The sequence below is a fragment of the Arvicanthis niloticus genome, chromosome 21 (genome assembly GCF_011762505.2).
Source record: "Arvicanthis niloticus isolate mArvNil1 chromosome 21, mArvNil1.pat.X, whole genome shotgun sequence".
Taxonomy (NCBI): Eukaryota; Metazoa; Chordata; class Mammalia; order Rodentia; family Muridae; genus Arvicanthis; species Arvicanthis niloticus.
This window is the reverse complement of record NC_047678.1, coordinates 7203761-7220222: the sequence shown is the minus strand read 5'-3', so window position 1 is coordinate 7220222 and position 16462 is coordinate 7203761. Positions and strand designations below refer to the sequence as shown.

The 16462-nt window shown below is 38.0% G+C and overlaps 1 protein-coding gene across 2 annotated transcripts in view; it reads left to right on the top strand.

Annotated features, from left to right (window-relative positions):
• The window catches only part of Ibtk (inhibitor of Bruton tyrosine kinase), a 67587-nt gene extending 51345 nt beyond the window's left edge, over positions 1 to 16242 (top strand). For both annotated transcript variants that reach the window (XM_034483901.2, XM_034483899.2), the window contains exons 26-29: positions 6919 to 7065; positions 12964 to 13035; positions 13437 to 13569; positions 15081 to 16242. In XM_034483901.2, coding sequence (XP_034339792.1) covers positions 6919 to 7065; positions 12964 to 13035; positions 13437 to 13569; positions 15081 to 15212 — 484 coding nt within the window. In that variant the 3' untranslated portion in view covers positions 15213 to 16242. The remainder of the gene's footprint in view (positions 1 to 6918; positions 7066 to 12963; positions 13036 to 13436; positions 13570 to 15080) is intronic.
• Positions 16243 to 16462: the final 220 nt, after the last annotated feature.

The window sequence follows — 16462 nt, the reverse complement described above, 5'->3', positions numbered from 1 at the left end:
ATGGGTGACCGTGCTAGATGCTGTAGTCTGAGAGAATAAGTTAAATACTCGAGGATCCTTTGGGCTAAATAATGTGGATTTCACTGTCATCAGTTGGCTTATTTTAAAAAGCCAGCAGTAAACAAGGAAAGGGAGTTTCAGGCTTTTTCCTGGCAATGTCTTTCTTGGCCCCTGTGTTCTGTGGTCTGTCTCATCTTCTGTGGTGCCTTTTTATAGTGTTCAGGATTCAGACACTCTGATAGATCCATCGACTCTGCAAATGTTCTCCCATTTGGTATGTATGTGGAAGGATCTGTGTATCCACACTGTAAGAATGTCCATATTGTCATTACTTCCAAGAACTAAATCTTGATACAGTCTTGTTATCCGTCATTAATGAATGGCTAAACATGTTTTAAACATGTTTTTTAAGTGTAATACTACAAAATAATGAAACCATAAGGAAATCCAAAAAATCATAATGTATGATTCATAAAACATAAAAATTAGCGTGATTGGCATTGCTGTTTGCTTCTGTAGTCTGTATTATGGTTCATTTTTCTGTCTTGTTGTATTAGTCTGTTGGTTATTTTGCTTTTGTGCTCTGGTTGGCAATCCCATGTGCCTGTGTGTGTGTAACTGTATGATACATGCTGCAGTATCCCTTGGGAACTCCACGTATGCTGATGATCACATATGCTTTGGTGTCCTTCTCATCTCCAGAGATCTTAGTTTTCTAATGAGCAACTTCTGCTTCCACTGACAAGGTCTGTGTGTTGAGGTGCTGGCTTTCTGGAAACTGATCAGGATAAGGAGCATTCTGCTGGGACTTGGTTCACATTTGGTATAGATTTTCACATGTTTTACCATTTCAAATTTAGACTTGGTGTACCGCACACGGCTTATTCCTGTTTTCCATTGACTTATGACTTCAGCTTTTCCTTGAGCTAAGGTAGGTGACATCTGTCACCCTAGCCATACTACCGAAAGTCTGGTCTCAAGCATGTCTCCAGTAGACAGGACTCGTGGGGTTCTTCCTGTCCTGTCAATCTAGTTTTGTCTTTCTGTGAGCTCACACCAGTCATCTCTGTTGCCGTCTACTGCAAAGCTGTTGTGGATTGTGCTGTATCTTAATAGCTGTGGACTTCACATCTTTATTCTGATTATGTTTTGTTTACTTTATATGGGATTTTAGGGATCCCATATAATAAGTAATCAAGTATTTGAATCCTCAGATTTTGATGTTTAAATTTAGTGAACTCTTTTTCCTAGTAATCATTAGCAGTGTGAACTAGGCTCCATGTGGATGGTACTGTCTTCCTAAAATGCAAGGGAATCTATTGTTGCTTGTTCAGGAGAATTCTAAGAATATGGGGAGAATGTCATTAAGTTTGACAGAAACATGCAGATGTTTTCTTTGAAAAATATTTATGCCATGATTAAATATAGATGATATTTATTATACATTTTTTATAAAAACACAACTGAAAAGCTTATGAGTAAATGAATGAATGATTAATTTTATATCTTAAGCTATCAAAAGACCATTTACATAACTGACCAAATACAGATTATTTTGACTTCTAAATGGAAGCGGTGTCTGAGTTAATTTATTAATAATTAAAAATGAGTTAATATTTATGAGTAATGTTCTTTTATCACTTTAGACTCAACTATGTTTTTATCTTAAAGATTTTTTTCTTTTGTGTTAGAGATAGAACCTAGGGCCTTAGGTGTGCAAGGCGAGAGTTATCCCTTGGAGCTGCACTCCAGCCCTGCTTCAGGGTCTTCCCAACCGCCTTTTTGTGAGATTCTTCAGGATACATACTTGCTTTTATTTATAGTCACTAAACACTAAACTGGAGTAACTTTTAAGGATGTACTTTCAAGTATACATATTTAGATACCTATATAGAATAATATACATAGTATATGATTATAATAGGCAGTAAGGTTATATTTATTTTATCTTAACTTATTGATACAGACCAGAAAGTATTTCCTAGAGGCTTAAAGAATACATTATATAAAATAGTTAATGGTCAGTTTTTAGGAGGTTTGAGGCACATTGAATACAGTTGAATACAGTTGAATTGAATTGAATATTAAAACAAATATTACTAGTTGTTGAGTGGTTTTCCTCATAAATTTCAAGCTTAAATTGAACTTCAGACAAAAACCAGAGATAATATGCTGCTTTTTATATTATAATCGTTAGTTATATACAGAATTTATACTTACAATAGTGCAATTATATTATTTAATGTAGTACATATTTGTATTTTTAAGTCAGAACATGTGCAATGAAAATGCATGTAATGTACAATGACTACTCTGAGACACCATTCTGTATACACACTAATTGAAAAATAATTGGCAGAGTTTAAATTATATTCTAAAGTAGAAAATCCAAAGTTAGCATTTTAATTTGTAGGTTATCTTTATAGAATATATTATGATGGTAGTTCTTTTTAGCTACTTATATTTTATTATCTTTAGAATCATCTAATGAAAATTTACATTTGTGGATGCTTTCATATTTGTCTTTATATTAATGTTAAATGTGCAGTTAATTAAAACACATTAGCCTTTGCTTAGACCATGGTTGTGGAAATGTCTTTACACACACACATGCACTAACTCCATATACATTTCCAAGACAGAGTTGGACCCTTGCTGCCTACAATTAGGTGTGTCGATGGAAAATACTAAATATCCTGGGGCTTTTCATTAGAGCGAAGCTCCAGCCAATGAATTTCAACAGTGATGTGAAACACTGAATGTATGTGGGATCTGGGCACGTTTCAGTTTTAAATGTTTGACTTGGAGAAATGTATTTTTCACTTCTTGTGGAAAATGTATGGTCTTTGTGGTTTGGCTTGATGTCTGAATGTAAATTCCTTTGAGCTAGCTTATGTAAAATAACTGGAGTTATTTAACCTTTTTCACCTAGTAAATTTTATTCATTAAATTTGCTGAAGCTAAGGAACAAAATCCTGACTAATTTTTGTATGGATATAAATGAATACAGATATTTCTCCATAAAGTTTCTGTGGCTTTTCAGATAGAAAATAGCCAAAGCCCAAGTTTGGAAAGTAAAATTGTGGGAAACAAGACACTGTTTTAAATCTGGGCATACCCGATGGAAAGGCAGGCCTTGCTTAGACTGCTACATTCGCTGCTTTATAGGCGGTTACTCTGTACAGCTAATGAGTGTGTGAGCCTCAGATAGTTTGTAACTGTTATTATTTTTAAGGAGTTTTATCCTAAGCATAGAACTGTTTTTCTCTAGAAAGGACTTGGCAGGGTGTATGCTGTTTACTACGTATGAGAATTCCTAAGTTCACAAGAGAATCCAAGAGAATCGGACAGCCTGTGCTTTCCTAGTCAGCCTTACAGTGTTCCTGTATTAGAGAAGCGAGCTGCTTGTCTGACAGGAGATCTGCAGCAGTGTTCCCAGCTACCTGTGGTCACTGTCCATCACGCTATCCCTGTCTTCAGATAAGGGCCCCATGGAACCGAAGGTGGTTCTTCCAAACAGACTTTTTTGTACTCATAGTTAATGGTTCTGATACAAATTTATAAAGAAATTTATTTTGTTTCCTACTGCTTGACATTTTACTTAGAATAAGTGACCTTAAATGTGGAGATGGCCTTCTAACGGAGGAGACATGCTGCTGGAAGTGAGTGTAGGTCTGACGACTATCCTTACTGAGCTCTCAGGCCTGTGTGTCCTCTTGCCTCCGCTGCACCAACATGAGGAGTGCCTGTCAGCATTGAAATCAGGAGCCATTGACTTCTCAGACGTTTTCCCAAAGTATATACTTTTATCTCTTCCATGTCTACAGGAATTTTGTCAAAAATAAATACATTATAAAAAGATAAAGACTGATGGGGTTTTGCTGGTAATTGTCTTAAATCTTTACATCAATTTGAGGATTGACAACTTAGCATGTTCTGAATCGTAAGCATACTAAATCTTAGGTTTCCTCTCACCAGTGTTTATAGTGTTCACTGTACCAATCTTACATGCTCTTATTCTTCAGTACTTTGTTCTGATGCCTCTGTTGGCTCTGTTATATAGTTTTTCCATGGGATTTTATCATCCTGCCATCTTAATATGATGAGTTGTATTGATTGACTTTTGGGGTTTTTTTTAGTGTTCCTGGAATAAATCCCTCTTTTTAATTGTATATTGTTATTCTTATAAATAACTGGATATTACTGTCCTCTTAGAACACTCTCGCTGGAATATTTGCTTTAATATCCCCCCCTTGTCCCAGAGCCAGTGATTGGCAGCTTCCTTTGTTGCCAGTAGATTAGTTTTAAGTATTCTAGAAAGCAATGCAATTGGAACATATATAATTAGAATATAATATGTAATTTCAGTAGAATTGAAAATTAGGTGCATTTTTTTTTTTTTTTTGGCTTTTTGCACTTAGCTTGTTCTCTAGATTTATCTCTCCTCAGTATATGAACACTTATTCTTTGGTTAAAAAACAATTTTTTAAGTATATTTGCCCATACAGTCATGTAAATTGTTACACTTTCTCTGTTGGGTTCTCCATTACCTTTGTAATTCCTGTGGTGCACTGTGTCATCTATCGTTCTAGGATGTATTTTCCATACAAAGCAGCTTTAGTGTTTACTGTCTGGTTCAGGGTTCCTGGCTAGGCGCCCTTGGCTCCCATCTAACACCGTCAAGGCCTGTAAATGGCTTCAAAGCTTCACGTGAAGATGTAGGCTAGACTGACATGTTTCTTTTTCTTGGTGTGCTAATGATTTCTTTTTACTGCTTTCTAGTCTCTTCTTGTTTCTTGGGGGAAAAAAGTAGCCATATTCTCATATTGTGATATACTTCTCTGTCTCCTTTCAACCCCTTCCCCCCCACCCCCATTCATTCTCTGGTATCAAACCCAGGGCCTCTTGCATGGTAGGCAGGATATACCACTGAGCTAAGTGTTCTGAGCCCCAACTTTTTCTTTTATCTTTAAGGCAAATTTTTAGTTTGCCTGGATGTGTTTTTCTTTGCATTTGTCTTTTGGAATTGCTAAAATTTTTAAGTCTTAAATTTATGTCTCCTGTCAGTTGTGGAAAGATTCTGGTCATTGTCTGATTCCCACCCTTGTCTTCATCTCTCTGCTGCTTCTGGGTCTCTAGTTATGTGTGTTGGCCGTTGGCTGTCTTATACTAACTGAGGCTGACTTAAATCAGTGTCCATCGTCTGTCCGCTCTTCACATTCAGTAGCTCCAGTTCATTTATCTCCTTTACTGACTTTCAGTCTGAAAGGTCGTCCAAGAAAACAGCTTTTAAAACATTGTGTTTCACTTTTGAAATGCCTCGTTATTCTTCTCATTTCTTTTACTCTGGTGAGTTATTTATATGTCGCTTAATTCATCCTAAGTTAAGGTGTCCTTCTTTTTCATTATTATTCTCTCATATATTACATCCCCTTCCTCCTCCCTGTCAATCACACCTACTCTGCTCCCACCCACCCCTCTGGTTTCCTTTACAGTTTCTGTTGCTATGGTAAAACACCATGACCAAAAGCGATATGGAGAAGAAAGGGTTTATTTCTTCTTAAATTCCACATCACAGCCTAGCATTGAGGGAAGTCTGGGCAGGACCTCAAGACAGGAACTGAAGCAGAAGCTATGGAGGAATCCTGCTTGGTTGCCAGTGTTGGCACCACCCACAGTGGGCTGCACCCTTCCACATCAGTCAATAATCAGTGACGTGGTCAAATGTAGGCCAGTCTTACAGAGGCATTTTCTCAATTAAGTCCCTCTTTGCAAGGAACGCTAGGTTGTGTTGAGTTGACAAAAAGTTAACCAGCACACATCCCAATTTTTTTTATTTGTTGCATAACTATAATAGCTATTTTAGTATTGTTGATAGTTTTAACATCTAGAGATTATCTCCAGTCTTCCTTTTTCTTATGGCATAACTTTCATTGTTGATTCAAGATCAACAAGCTTCTATTACTACATTGAAAACTATCTAAATTATTGTAAACATTTTTTGTGTATTCCCCTGTGGTGGATTGAATATTCTTGGCCCAGAGAGTGGCACTATTTGGAGGTGTGGCCTTATTGGAGTTAGGTGTGTTAGCTGTGGGTGTGGGCTTTTAAGACCCTTGTTCTAACTCCCTGGAAGCCATTCTTCTCTTAGCGGCCTTCAGATGAAGATACAGAATTCCCAGTTCCTCCTATACCATGCCTGCCTGGATGCTGCCTTGCTCCTGCCTTTAATGATAATGGACCTGTAAGCTAGCTCCAATTAAATGTTGTCCTTATGTTGCCTTGGTCATGGTGACTGTTCACAGCAGTAAACCCTAAGACACCTCCTTCCTAGTTTTTTGCGTACACTTTGAATAGCCATTCAATGAGAGTGTTTTCCTGTGTCTTTATTTGTGTTTGCTTTTCATGTGCTGTGTTAAAGCAATGACCAGAATGAACTTAGAAAAGGGCTTGTTTGGCTTACATGTCCTAGGTCTCAGTCTGTCATTGAGTGAAGTCAAGGCAGGAACCTGGAAGCTAGATTTGAAGAAAAGGCCATGGAGGAAAGCTGCTTATTGGCATAGTCTCGTGATTTCCGACCACCTGCCAGGGTCTTCCAACAGTGGGCTGGAACCTGGGGTGTCAGTTAGTAATCAGGAAAACTCCTCACACATTTTCCTACAGGCCAGCCTGATGACATTTGTCATCTCTTTCAAGTTGACCTTAGCTCATGTCAAGTTGACAAAAAAATAATTAGTATACCATGTTCTGTTCAACCCTGCATATTGAAACTCTTTTGGGATAGACAATTAAAATATGAAAAAAAATGTCTGAGATCAGTTTTTAGTTTTTTCATTCTTTGACAGTTTTATAGTGTATGTCGTCTCCTGTCTGCTCCTTTACAGAGTGTTTTAACACGGTCTTTGCTTTCCTCTGCAGGGCATCTCTACACTCCTCGTCATCCAGGTCATTCCGGGATTTTTTACTAGAAGAAAAAAAACCCATTACTGGCCATGGTTCAGGAGATCATGTCAAAAAAGTTTGTTTTAAAGGAACTGAAAACTCTTCAGCCCTAAATGTTGCAAGGTAATAAATTTAAAACTAATATGATGTTTTCTACTTTAAAATATTCTGTGGTGGTTTCATGTTCTAAAATGATGTTTCCAAGGCAGATAGTACAGCTTCTTGTACATTTTAGCAAAAGTTAGCAAGTCCATTTCCTCTTTCTCTCTTTTCATTCTTCCTTTTGATAACAGTTTTGGAGATACCTGCATATAATAAATCGAGTTGAAGTGACAGTTTGGAGCTTTGGAATATGTCTACACCCATGTCATGGTCACATATCAGAGGAGTGAGCATAATCACTGCTCCCAGAGTCTCCTCCTCGTGCCTGCCCCTGTTCCCTCCCTACCAGTTACCCATTTGTTTTTGACAACATAGAGCTGGTATAATGTGAATTTCATGTTAGTGGAACCATGTAGGATGCATCTTTTTATAAAATCTGACCCTTCCTACTGTAATCATTTCGGAGCTTATCCATGTCGTTATGTATCAGCAGTTGGTTCCACTTAACTCGTTGAAGCATGTCTCTTGGTGTTGATCTACCGAAACCCACCTCTGTTATTGATCTTTGAGTGTTTCTGGTTTTAACTCAAGCTGTTTTAATTAGTTCTTGTTTTTTTGAGTAAGGATCTCATAATCCAGGCTAAGCTGGGACTTCTTTGGTGTTTTTATCCTTGGGGTCCTCCAGCCTTAGCTTCCTGTGAACTGGATTACATATGCACTACCCGATTCAGTTACTGTCAGTACATTTTATACTGATTTTTAAAGACAGTTTGTGTTTTAAATGCTTACATAATACATGAAAATTTATCCATACTTTAGTAGCAACATTTTAATTAGAATGCCTTTTCCAATTTTGTATGAAATTATTTTTCTTTTTGAGACTGGGTCTTTTATACAAGCTGGCTGACCTTAAACTTAGGATGTGTATAGCTGAGGATGACTTCGGACTCCTCACCTTCCTGCCTTTCCCTCCCAAGCACAGGGATTATAGGCCTGTGCTATCACACCTAGCTTCTTAGTTGTACTTGCAGATGAACATTCTTGCTTGGTAGAAGGCTAGTAATAGAAACAGGTTTCAGATGTACACCCTCCCAGAGTGTTGAGAAAGAGGGAGGAGGGAGGAAGGGAGAAAGGGAAGAAGGAAGGTGTCAGTTGTGACCAGATTAGTGTTTTATGTAACGACCAACACTTTATTTCCATTTTTTTTCTTCTTAGAAATACATTTTTAAGAAGTCCTAGTAGATGTAGTGTCTCAGGCCTGCCGTCCTATTGTCTGAGAGGCTCGGGGAGGACTGTCATTAATGCCAGCCTGGGCTTCGTAGTGTGTCTGGGTGGATAATGGATCTCCCACTTCTCTTCTGTGTTTATTCTACTTACGGCCCATCAGTCTCAAAGCGTTGCAGGGTCAGGCGTCCTACAGGAGCTGTCGGCTCCCGTTTGATTTCATTCTGGACTCTGCTCTATTGCTAAACTACAACAGTGTGGCTAACATTACTGTGCCCTGTGGAGGGGCTGCTCCGCTAGACCTGCCAGTGTGCATCATTTTCTCTCTTTATCTTCTGTATTGTCCGCACTGTCTGCATCGAGAGCATATGTCTTGTTATCAGAGAACACACCTTAGACTACTTTTATATATGTTACCAGACAACGTACGACAGATTACCTTCATATGTGATCTTGAGCTTCAGGCTACTGGTCCTCTTGGTAGGACCAGTTATCTTCGTAATTTACTCATAAACCCAAAGTCAAACTGTGGATACTCCATAAACAGCCCATTCTTTCTGCTCTTCTTTTCTCCATAAGCAGTGCTTGCTAGTCTCTGTTTTTTCTCAGTAACAGACTGTCATCAGGATACAGTTAGTTTTAGCTCTTAGATGTTTAATACATACAGTAAACTTTGTAACCAAGGCTCTCACCCACTCTCATACCTCTGGACTTCTACTCTAGTTATGAGAGTGGCTCCACACTTAGCTGTCTTCTTGGCTTCACTACTCAAACTATTGTATTCTCTTTTAAAAATACAGGACTTATGCCTTTAGAATAAAAGCTAGAATTCTTAATATGGCCTTCAAGATCTACATAGTCTGGCTTTTGTCAGCTTCTTTTCCTTTGTCTTAGGAAATAATCCATGTATTATATTGTCTTTGACTTTTTGTTCAGAACCTTTCTTCTTTTTATTGCCTTAACCTTTGATTCCAACCTTTTACAGTTTCTTCAGTTGCATATTCTAGAGTCTTCGTACTTTCTTTAGTAAGTTGGTTTCTGGTCACAACGTATTTCTGCCATGCTTCTGTATCGTGTGTATAGTTGTTGCTAGTGATTTGGGGGTGGGGGTGACAGGATTTTAGTGTATAGTTCCGGCTGGCCTAGAATTTGCTGTGTAAACCAGGCTGCTCGCAAATTCAGAGATACACCTGCCTCCCCCTCTCCTTCCACTCCTCCTCCCCAGGGCTGGGATTAAAGGTGTGAGAACCACACCTGGCACTTGGTACTTGTGCTGCATCTGTTTTTGTCAGATGAAAGGATGCAGCATCTCTGCAGCAAGAAGGATGTCTCTCTTAGCTAGGCATAGCATACACGTGCTTAAAATGGGCATTTGGTGAGCATTTGGTGATTGACTGAATAAAGAAATAAATTACAACTGTAACTCCTTTTCAGGTAATATTTGTTTTGAACATAGTGAATTTTATTGGGTATCTCTGATGCACAAACTTGAAATATAAAAATTAATTTCATTTTTATAGTATTTTACATTTTAAATTCTAGCAATATACATTGGGATTTTAATTTTTCACTGAGTAGGTTGCTATTGGTCATGGAATAAGAAATTCTTAAGGATCTGTGGTTTGCTCATTGGTCACTAGAGTGTGCTGTCACATTGGGACTGTTGAGAAGTATATCCTATGACTTTGGAAGGCTGAGTTGAAAAATTATGTTATCAGTAGCTTGATGTTTACAATGGGGACTGATTTTTATATAAATGGCTCTCATTGATAAGGATATAGAAAAAACCATAGATTGTATTTCATGCTTTATTTAATCATAGCAAATTTGTTTTTAAAAAAGACATATAAAATACTGTAGGCAGACAAAATATGCACCAAATTAATGGAACTCTGGTAGGAGCACAGCGTTGTATTGGCTTCTGTTGGGCATATGGAAATACAGTATGCAGGTCCAGCCCCTAATGGATTTGAAGTCTCGTTAATAAATGGAAACAAGTATATAGACATCAAATGGCCATGCCAGAGTGAAATGACAAGTCAGTGCAGTTGGGAGGAAGTCACTGTGAAGTCACATGCTGGATGCATAGAAGAGCAGGAGCGTTGGCTGCTGCAGCCATGACTGCAGTTCTAATGTGTGACCGTGGAACACAAGAGAAACAGGCCATGTCACTATTGATCCTCCTGTTGTCACATACTTTAGAATGTGGACTAAGAATTTTAAAGAAGAAATGAAAAACTAGGAGAAAGGGAAGCATAAATTGGAAGTAGTGGGTGAAAAGCAGGAAAACGGGTGCTGGTGATCCTTGGGGGCTAGAGTGTAAGGACTCAGCTGAGGAACATCTACACGACACGCACTTTTGTCTCGATAGTAGAAAATGTGACTGGAAAAATTATTACTATTATTTTTTTGCCCCCAAGGCAACAGCAGCAAAGAAAGGCAGTGTCACTGGTGGATGCTGACATGCAGAAGGGAAGGACGTGTGCTCCTTCTTTTAGCTATTTGTACCTTGCTTGTTTTTCTCATTTTCCTTTTACCTAAACAGCTCTGTAGCTCTGGACTAGGAAATGTGAGCCGTGTGTCTAATCACCATGAAAAACTATTTCTGGAAAAAAATTACTATTATGATTATATTAATTCTAATATGTAAAAAATTTAAATACAGCTAGTACAAAATCTAATAAAAGATATTGTCTAGGCAAAATAGCTTAGCTCTTTTAACATCTAAATTTGACAGTACTTTTCAACTTCAACAAAATTCTTTTAAAATATCTTATATAATATTTTAGTATATTTTTCTTTTTTAGAAGGTTAATTTTTTTTATTGGATATTTTATTTACATTTCAGATGCCATCCCCTTTCCCCATTTCTCCTCCCTAGAAAACCCCTATCTCATGCCCCCTTTTCCTTTTTGCTTTTATACAATTTTTTAAAATGTTAATCAAAAACTTTATAAGTTTGTAATGCTTTCCAGAAGGTTAATTGTATACAAGCTGTATATTAGAATGTCTGGTTTTGGTTTTAGAATCTGAAGCTTAATAAGTTTATTATTTGAAAGTTTAGAACTCTTAAAAAATTTCTAGCTATTTTATTTAGTAGCTTTCCTGTACTTTATGATGAAATTTTGATGACTCCCAGTTGTTTGGATAAAGAAATGATTAGTATAATTATCCATTAAAGATTATTAGTGGAAAGAGTTGTGGGATTATAATCTTACAAAACAGATTTTTGTGGTTTTTGTTATTTAAAAAGTTTTTTGGGACTTGCTATCCAGCTATCCATTGTGTTAAGTGTTGAATCTCCAGATGGATGTTTCAGTGTAGCACTGAAGCCCTTCTTCAGAGTCATCATATATGAAGTAAGGGTCACACAAACCCAGTGAGGCTTGTTTCTGATCTCATATATCACAGTCCTTCCTAAAATAGAGTGGTTATTTTTAAAGCTTTAGTTTGCATTGATCCAGTAGACTCTGGGTTTGAAACCTCCTCAGACTGTTAATTTAGTTTTGTTAGTCTGTAACATACCATTTTTCACTCCTTTATTAGCTAATATTAATTGTGGAAAATAACAAGCTTCTTTGTGACATTTCTATATATAGCGTTATATGGTGAACTTTGATTATACCTATGCTTTATTCCTCTGTAATAATTCGTAACTACTGACTTAACTGTACTTATATAACAACTAATTAGTTAATAGTTCTATAGTATTTGTGTATTGTTGGAAGTACTGATGGATTTTAGTTGTTTCTCAGAACTGCCTGGATAATTTTCAGCATCTGAAGTGTGGTTGGTGATGAGCTTTCCACAATAGTCTTGGCGTTTGAATACTTGCTCCCTTCATGGTGATACTGTTTGTGGAGGCTTTTGAAGTTTGTCCTTGCTGGAGGAAGTGTGTCACTGGAGGCAAACTTTGAGAGATGTGGGCCATTTCCAGTGCACTCCTTCTGCTTTCTGTTTGTGATAGAAGGTGTGAGCGCTCAGCTTGCTGTTCCAGCCACTGAGCATACTGTCCCTGCTCTGCCATCATGGACTCTTAAACCTTTAAATCTAGACAAAAAATTTAACATAAATTAAAATATTCTATATTCTGATGGATTTAACTTGGATGGAGACCAAATGCAACTTCCCTTTGTAAAGTCCTTTGGGAAGGTCTTGCAAACCAGAGTCATGGTATAGTGTTAAAACACAATAAAAGGACAAACTACCATGTTTGTTACTTTTATATTGCTGTGACAAAATGTCACAAGCACGGCAATTTACAGAAGGAAGGATTTATTTGGACTGATGGTTCCAGATCAGAAACTCATAACGAATCCCATATTCTCTATTCTGTAAATTCTATTCTATTCTATTCTATTCTGTCATCGGGATCACATCACAGTATGCTAGTTGCCCACAGACTATGAGTGCTGATAGTCACAGAAGCCTTTGTACTTCTCATATATGCCTGACTCCCATACATAATGACACATGAACATCATTAGAAAGGACTACTGCCTATGCAGGCTTCCCCTGCGTGGTTCAAGCCTCTGTAGAATTCTTTGTTTGGTTGTAGTTCTTAAGCCAGGCCTGACTACACACAGTAATTTGTCTCCTGAGTCAGGAGCTCACGGTTCTGTTGTATCTATTAGTAAGAAGGTTTACAAATATTGCTGAAATCCTTAATTCTGATGTTTGGAATTTGTTTTACAGATGTTCAACTCATGGAACTCCAGGACTCGAAAGCGATCATGTTTCTGATTTCCCACTTCTAGACAGTCCTAAGTAAGCTTAACTGGTTACTTGTGGGCCTCAATCCTAAGCTGGTGCTTCACATCAACACAAATTTGTATTAAGAAATGGATAATTGTGTAGTTGAAGTTACCAGAATGTATTGCTTGAGTATTCTTTTTTCTAAAGTAAGTGTTAATTATATCAGCTGTTACACCTTTACTTTTTAAAATTTTCTAAACTTGTACCTGCAACACAGAATTCTTTAATGAAATGATAATTCTCCTTTTTGGTGTTCTCACCTCGCCATTCTCTAATCTCTGCAAAGCTTTTCTCTCGCATTATGCGATACTCCCTGGGTAGGGGAAGCAGCACTGCTAAGTAATATTTATTAGGAAATTTTATATGCAAAACTTGGAGGACATAAATGAAAGTCATTATTGTTATTCTTACAGCCCCTGGCTGTCTTCCTCCCTGGCGGCTTCTCCCCCGGTTGCTCCAGTCACGTTTGCATCCATTGTAGAAGAAGAGCGGCAACAAGAAGCTGCCCTTATCAGAAGCCGAGAGAAACCCTTGGCTCTCATTCAGGTGAAATGACATACTTGCTTAGCTCGCACAGAGAACTGTGTTACATTTCAACCCTAGGTCTTTGGGATTTGTTGTTATTTGGATTTTTGAAGCTCCAAATGCATGTAGCTTTGCTACCCCGTAAGCCCTGGGTACAGACCTCGACACCACCTCCTGCCCAGAGAACGTTGGATTCATGGATGAAAACACACACACACACACACACACACACACACACAGTTGTTCAGATTCAGCTTGACTTTTGGCACTGTTGCTGGACACTACTTATCTCTCACCTGTAGGAATGGCCCTTATCAACAGTCTCTGCTCCACCCCTCAACTCTACTTGCTCAGTTACATCTAATTCTAAACACCTCTGCCACTGTGCCCAAGATGTCACATGGCTTTTCTCCTTCAGAAGCATGGTGAATTCTGTCTCCTTGCATCTGTGTGTTTGCCTTCAGTGACCCGGAAGGAAGTCCTGCTTGTTCTTTCCACTCAACAATTGGCCCATGGCTTCTTTACTGACAGATCAAGAACTAATTGAGGAACAGGACCTTAGTATCAGAACCTCCCCTAAATATTACTGGTGTCATTACCGAACCCAGCTTATTCATAGGTCTGTAGAAAATCGTGTTTATTTATTTAATTGGATTGGCATTGAGCAGCTGATTAGGTCTGCTAGGCTAAAACTTAAACACATGTCAAACTAGACTGACCCATCCAGTAAGTAATCCATTGAAGACACTCAAGATAATTAATTTGAACTAGCACGTTGTGATCAGGTTTCTGTTTTTCGAATTGGCAATGCTTTGTGTTCTTTGATGTTTTAAAAATAGCCAGTCAAAGAGTTTGATGATGTTTCCTGCTTCTCAGCTTCTACTTTGGCTCCTAGATTACAGACCACAGAGACCTTCTTTGTTTTAACTTATGGAAAAGTAGATTTCTTTTAGAGGTGGAAGATTTCACAGACATTTCTGAAAGAATCCAGACTCAGAAAAGACAAGCCTCATAACACTGGAGAGTGCCAAAGTAAGATGGAGAGTATCCTGCGGTGGCCAGAAATACCTCCCAGGGTAACACTGCTAGCAGGGACGAGCCCAGCAATTCCATGCACTTTCTCTGCCCTGAAATTTAAGATTCAAATAGAGGGGCTGGCAGATGGCTCAGCAGCTTAGAGCATGTATTTCTCTTCCAGAGGACCTGGGTTTGGTTTTCAACACTACCATAAGTTACCTCACAACCACCTATATCTTGAATACTAGGAATTTGGAAATTCTCTTCTGGCCTCCAAGGACATTGGACACATGTGGCGGAGAGTCAGGCACTCAGACACACACATGCACATACAAATTATAAGAAGAGATTCAAATTAAAGTGAGAACAGGTGTCTGATTATTTTAGCTCAGACTGGAGGTGTCTGACAAGGCCAAGGGTTTCTGATTTCTGCAGTGTTGTGTCTATGTGACATTTCATTGCTCCAAAGACTACTACTGTATCCTGCTAATCTGTTCTACTTAATGTTCTCCCAGGTTGAGGAGCATGCAATACAAGACCTGCTGGTTTTCTATGAGGCATTTGGCAACCCTGATGAGTTTGTCGTCGTTGAAAGGACGCCACAGGGGCCTCTGGCAGTGCCTATGTGGAACAAGCATGGGTGCTAGCTCACTGGAGAGACGATGCTGCTTCCCAGTTGTAGCTGCTCCACCCACGTGATGGAAACGCATGCGCAAGCGTTCTTACAGATTTGTTAGCACATTGTCTAGTCAGAGTAAGAATGAATATGATTTCTTCCCGTAGTTTATAATGTTTGTATGACTAATGAGAAATTGTGATTTTAGTAACTTTCATGTGAAAATGTGTCAGGAAAAATGTTAGGCTAAGGTTGGTTGGATTATTTCTTCTAAATTACCTAAGGAAAATATGGGTGAAATGTAAAGCTTAGGAATAATTCATTAAAAATAATTTTTTTTCACTTGAGAATATGGGGTGATTTAGAAGAGCTCGCCACATATGTTTTTTAAAATAAGACATTGATAAGCTTAAGGCAGGAGCCTCAATCATTACTTCTGATTCACTGATGGCCAGAATGTTCTGTTTGCCTGAGTAGATGTGTCTCTGTTGTTGCTTTGTCACTGGGCTGTTAATTTCTTAGGCCTCTTTACAGTTGCTGGACAGTTTATGACCATAGCTTCTGTGGGAGATTTGTATTCATGGATTTTTTTGGCAGGGGTAGGTGGGAAAGTAGCAAGAGAGGACAGACATATGAATCCCTAATTGTGAAAGAATCAGTTTCTTAAGATGTTAAGTTTTTCTAAAACAAGCATAAGATTACTGAATAGTTTACCAGAGTGGTTGTTTATAGTTACTTTTTAGTCTGTGTAATCAGAATTTCTGTGAGCCTGGATTATATGTATACATGGAAATTTTGATTATTTTTTTTATAGTATGCTGTTTGGTTTGGTTTTGAATGTTTAAAATTAAAAATAATTTTAAAATATGTGCTTTGGTTTGTAGACCAAATGAGAAAGTTAATGCTTAGGTTCTGGGAAAGAATCCCTGGAGCTAGGGTGGCAGATCGCTGCTTGACTTGAGCTGACGGGAAATTGGTTGAAAGTAACTAACTCAGTGTTTCAACTCAGTTCCACCCACAAGCAGCAAACGTGCAATAAAAAGTCATGTCGATCCACGTCACATGTGATGTGTGTCTGACTTCATGTATAGCACTAGGTTGACACCTGGAGGACAGAATGTCTAGCTATCCGTAGTCATTTCCCCCAATGTGCCACGATGGTCAATGATATATTTTTACTCCACTAAAAATTTCATTTATAGAATATAAAGCCTTACATTCTATATATTTGAGTAATTTGAGAAAAAAATGAATTTTATGATGTCTTTGTGATGTCAGTAA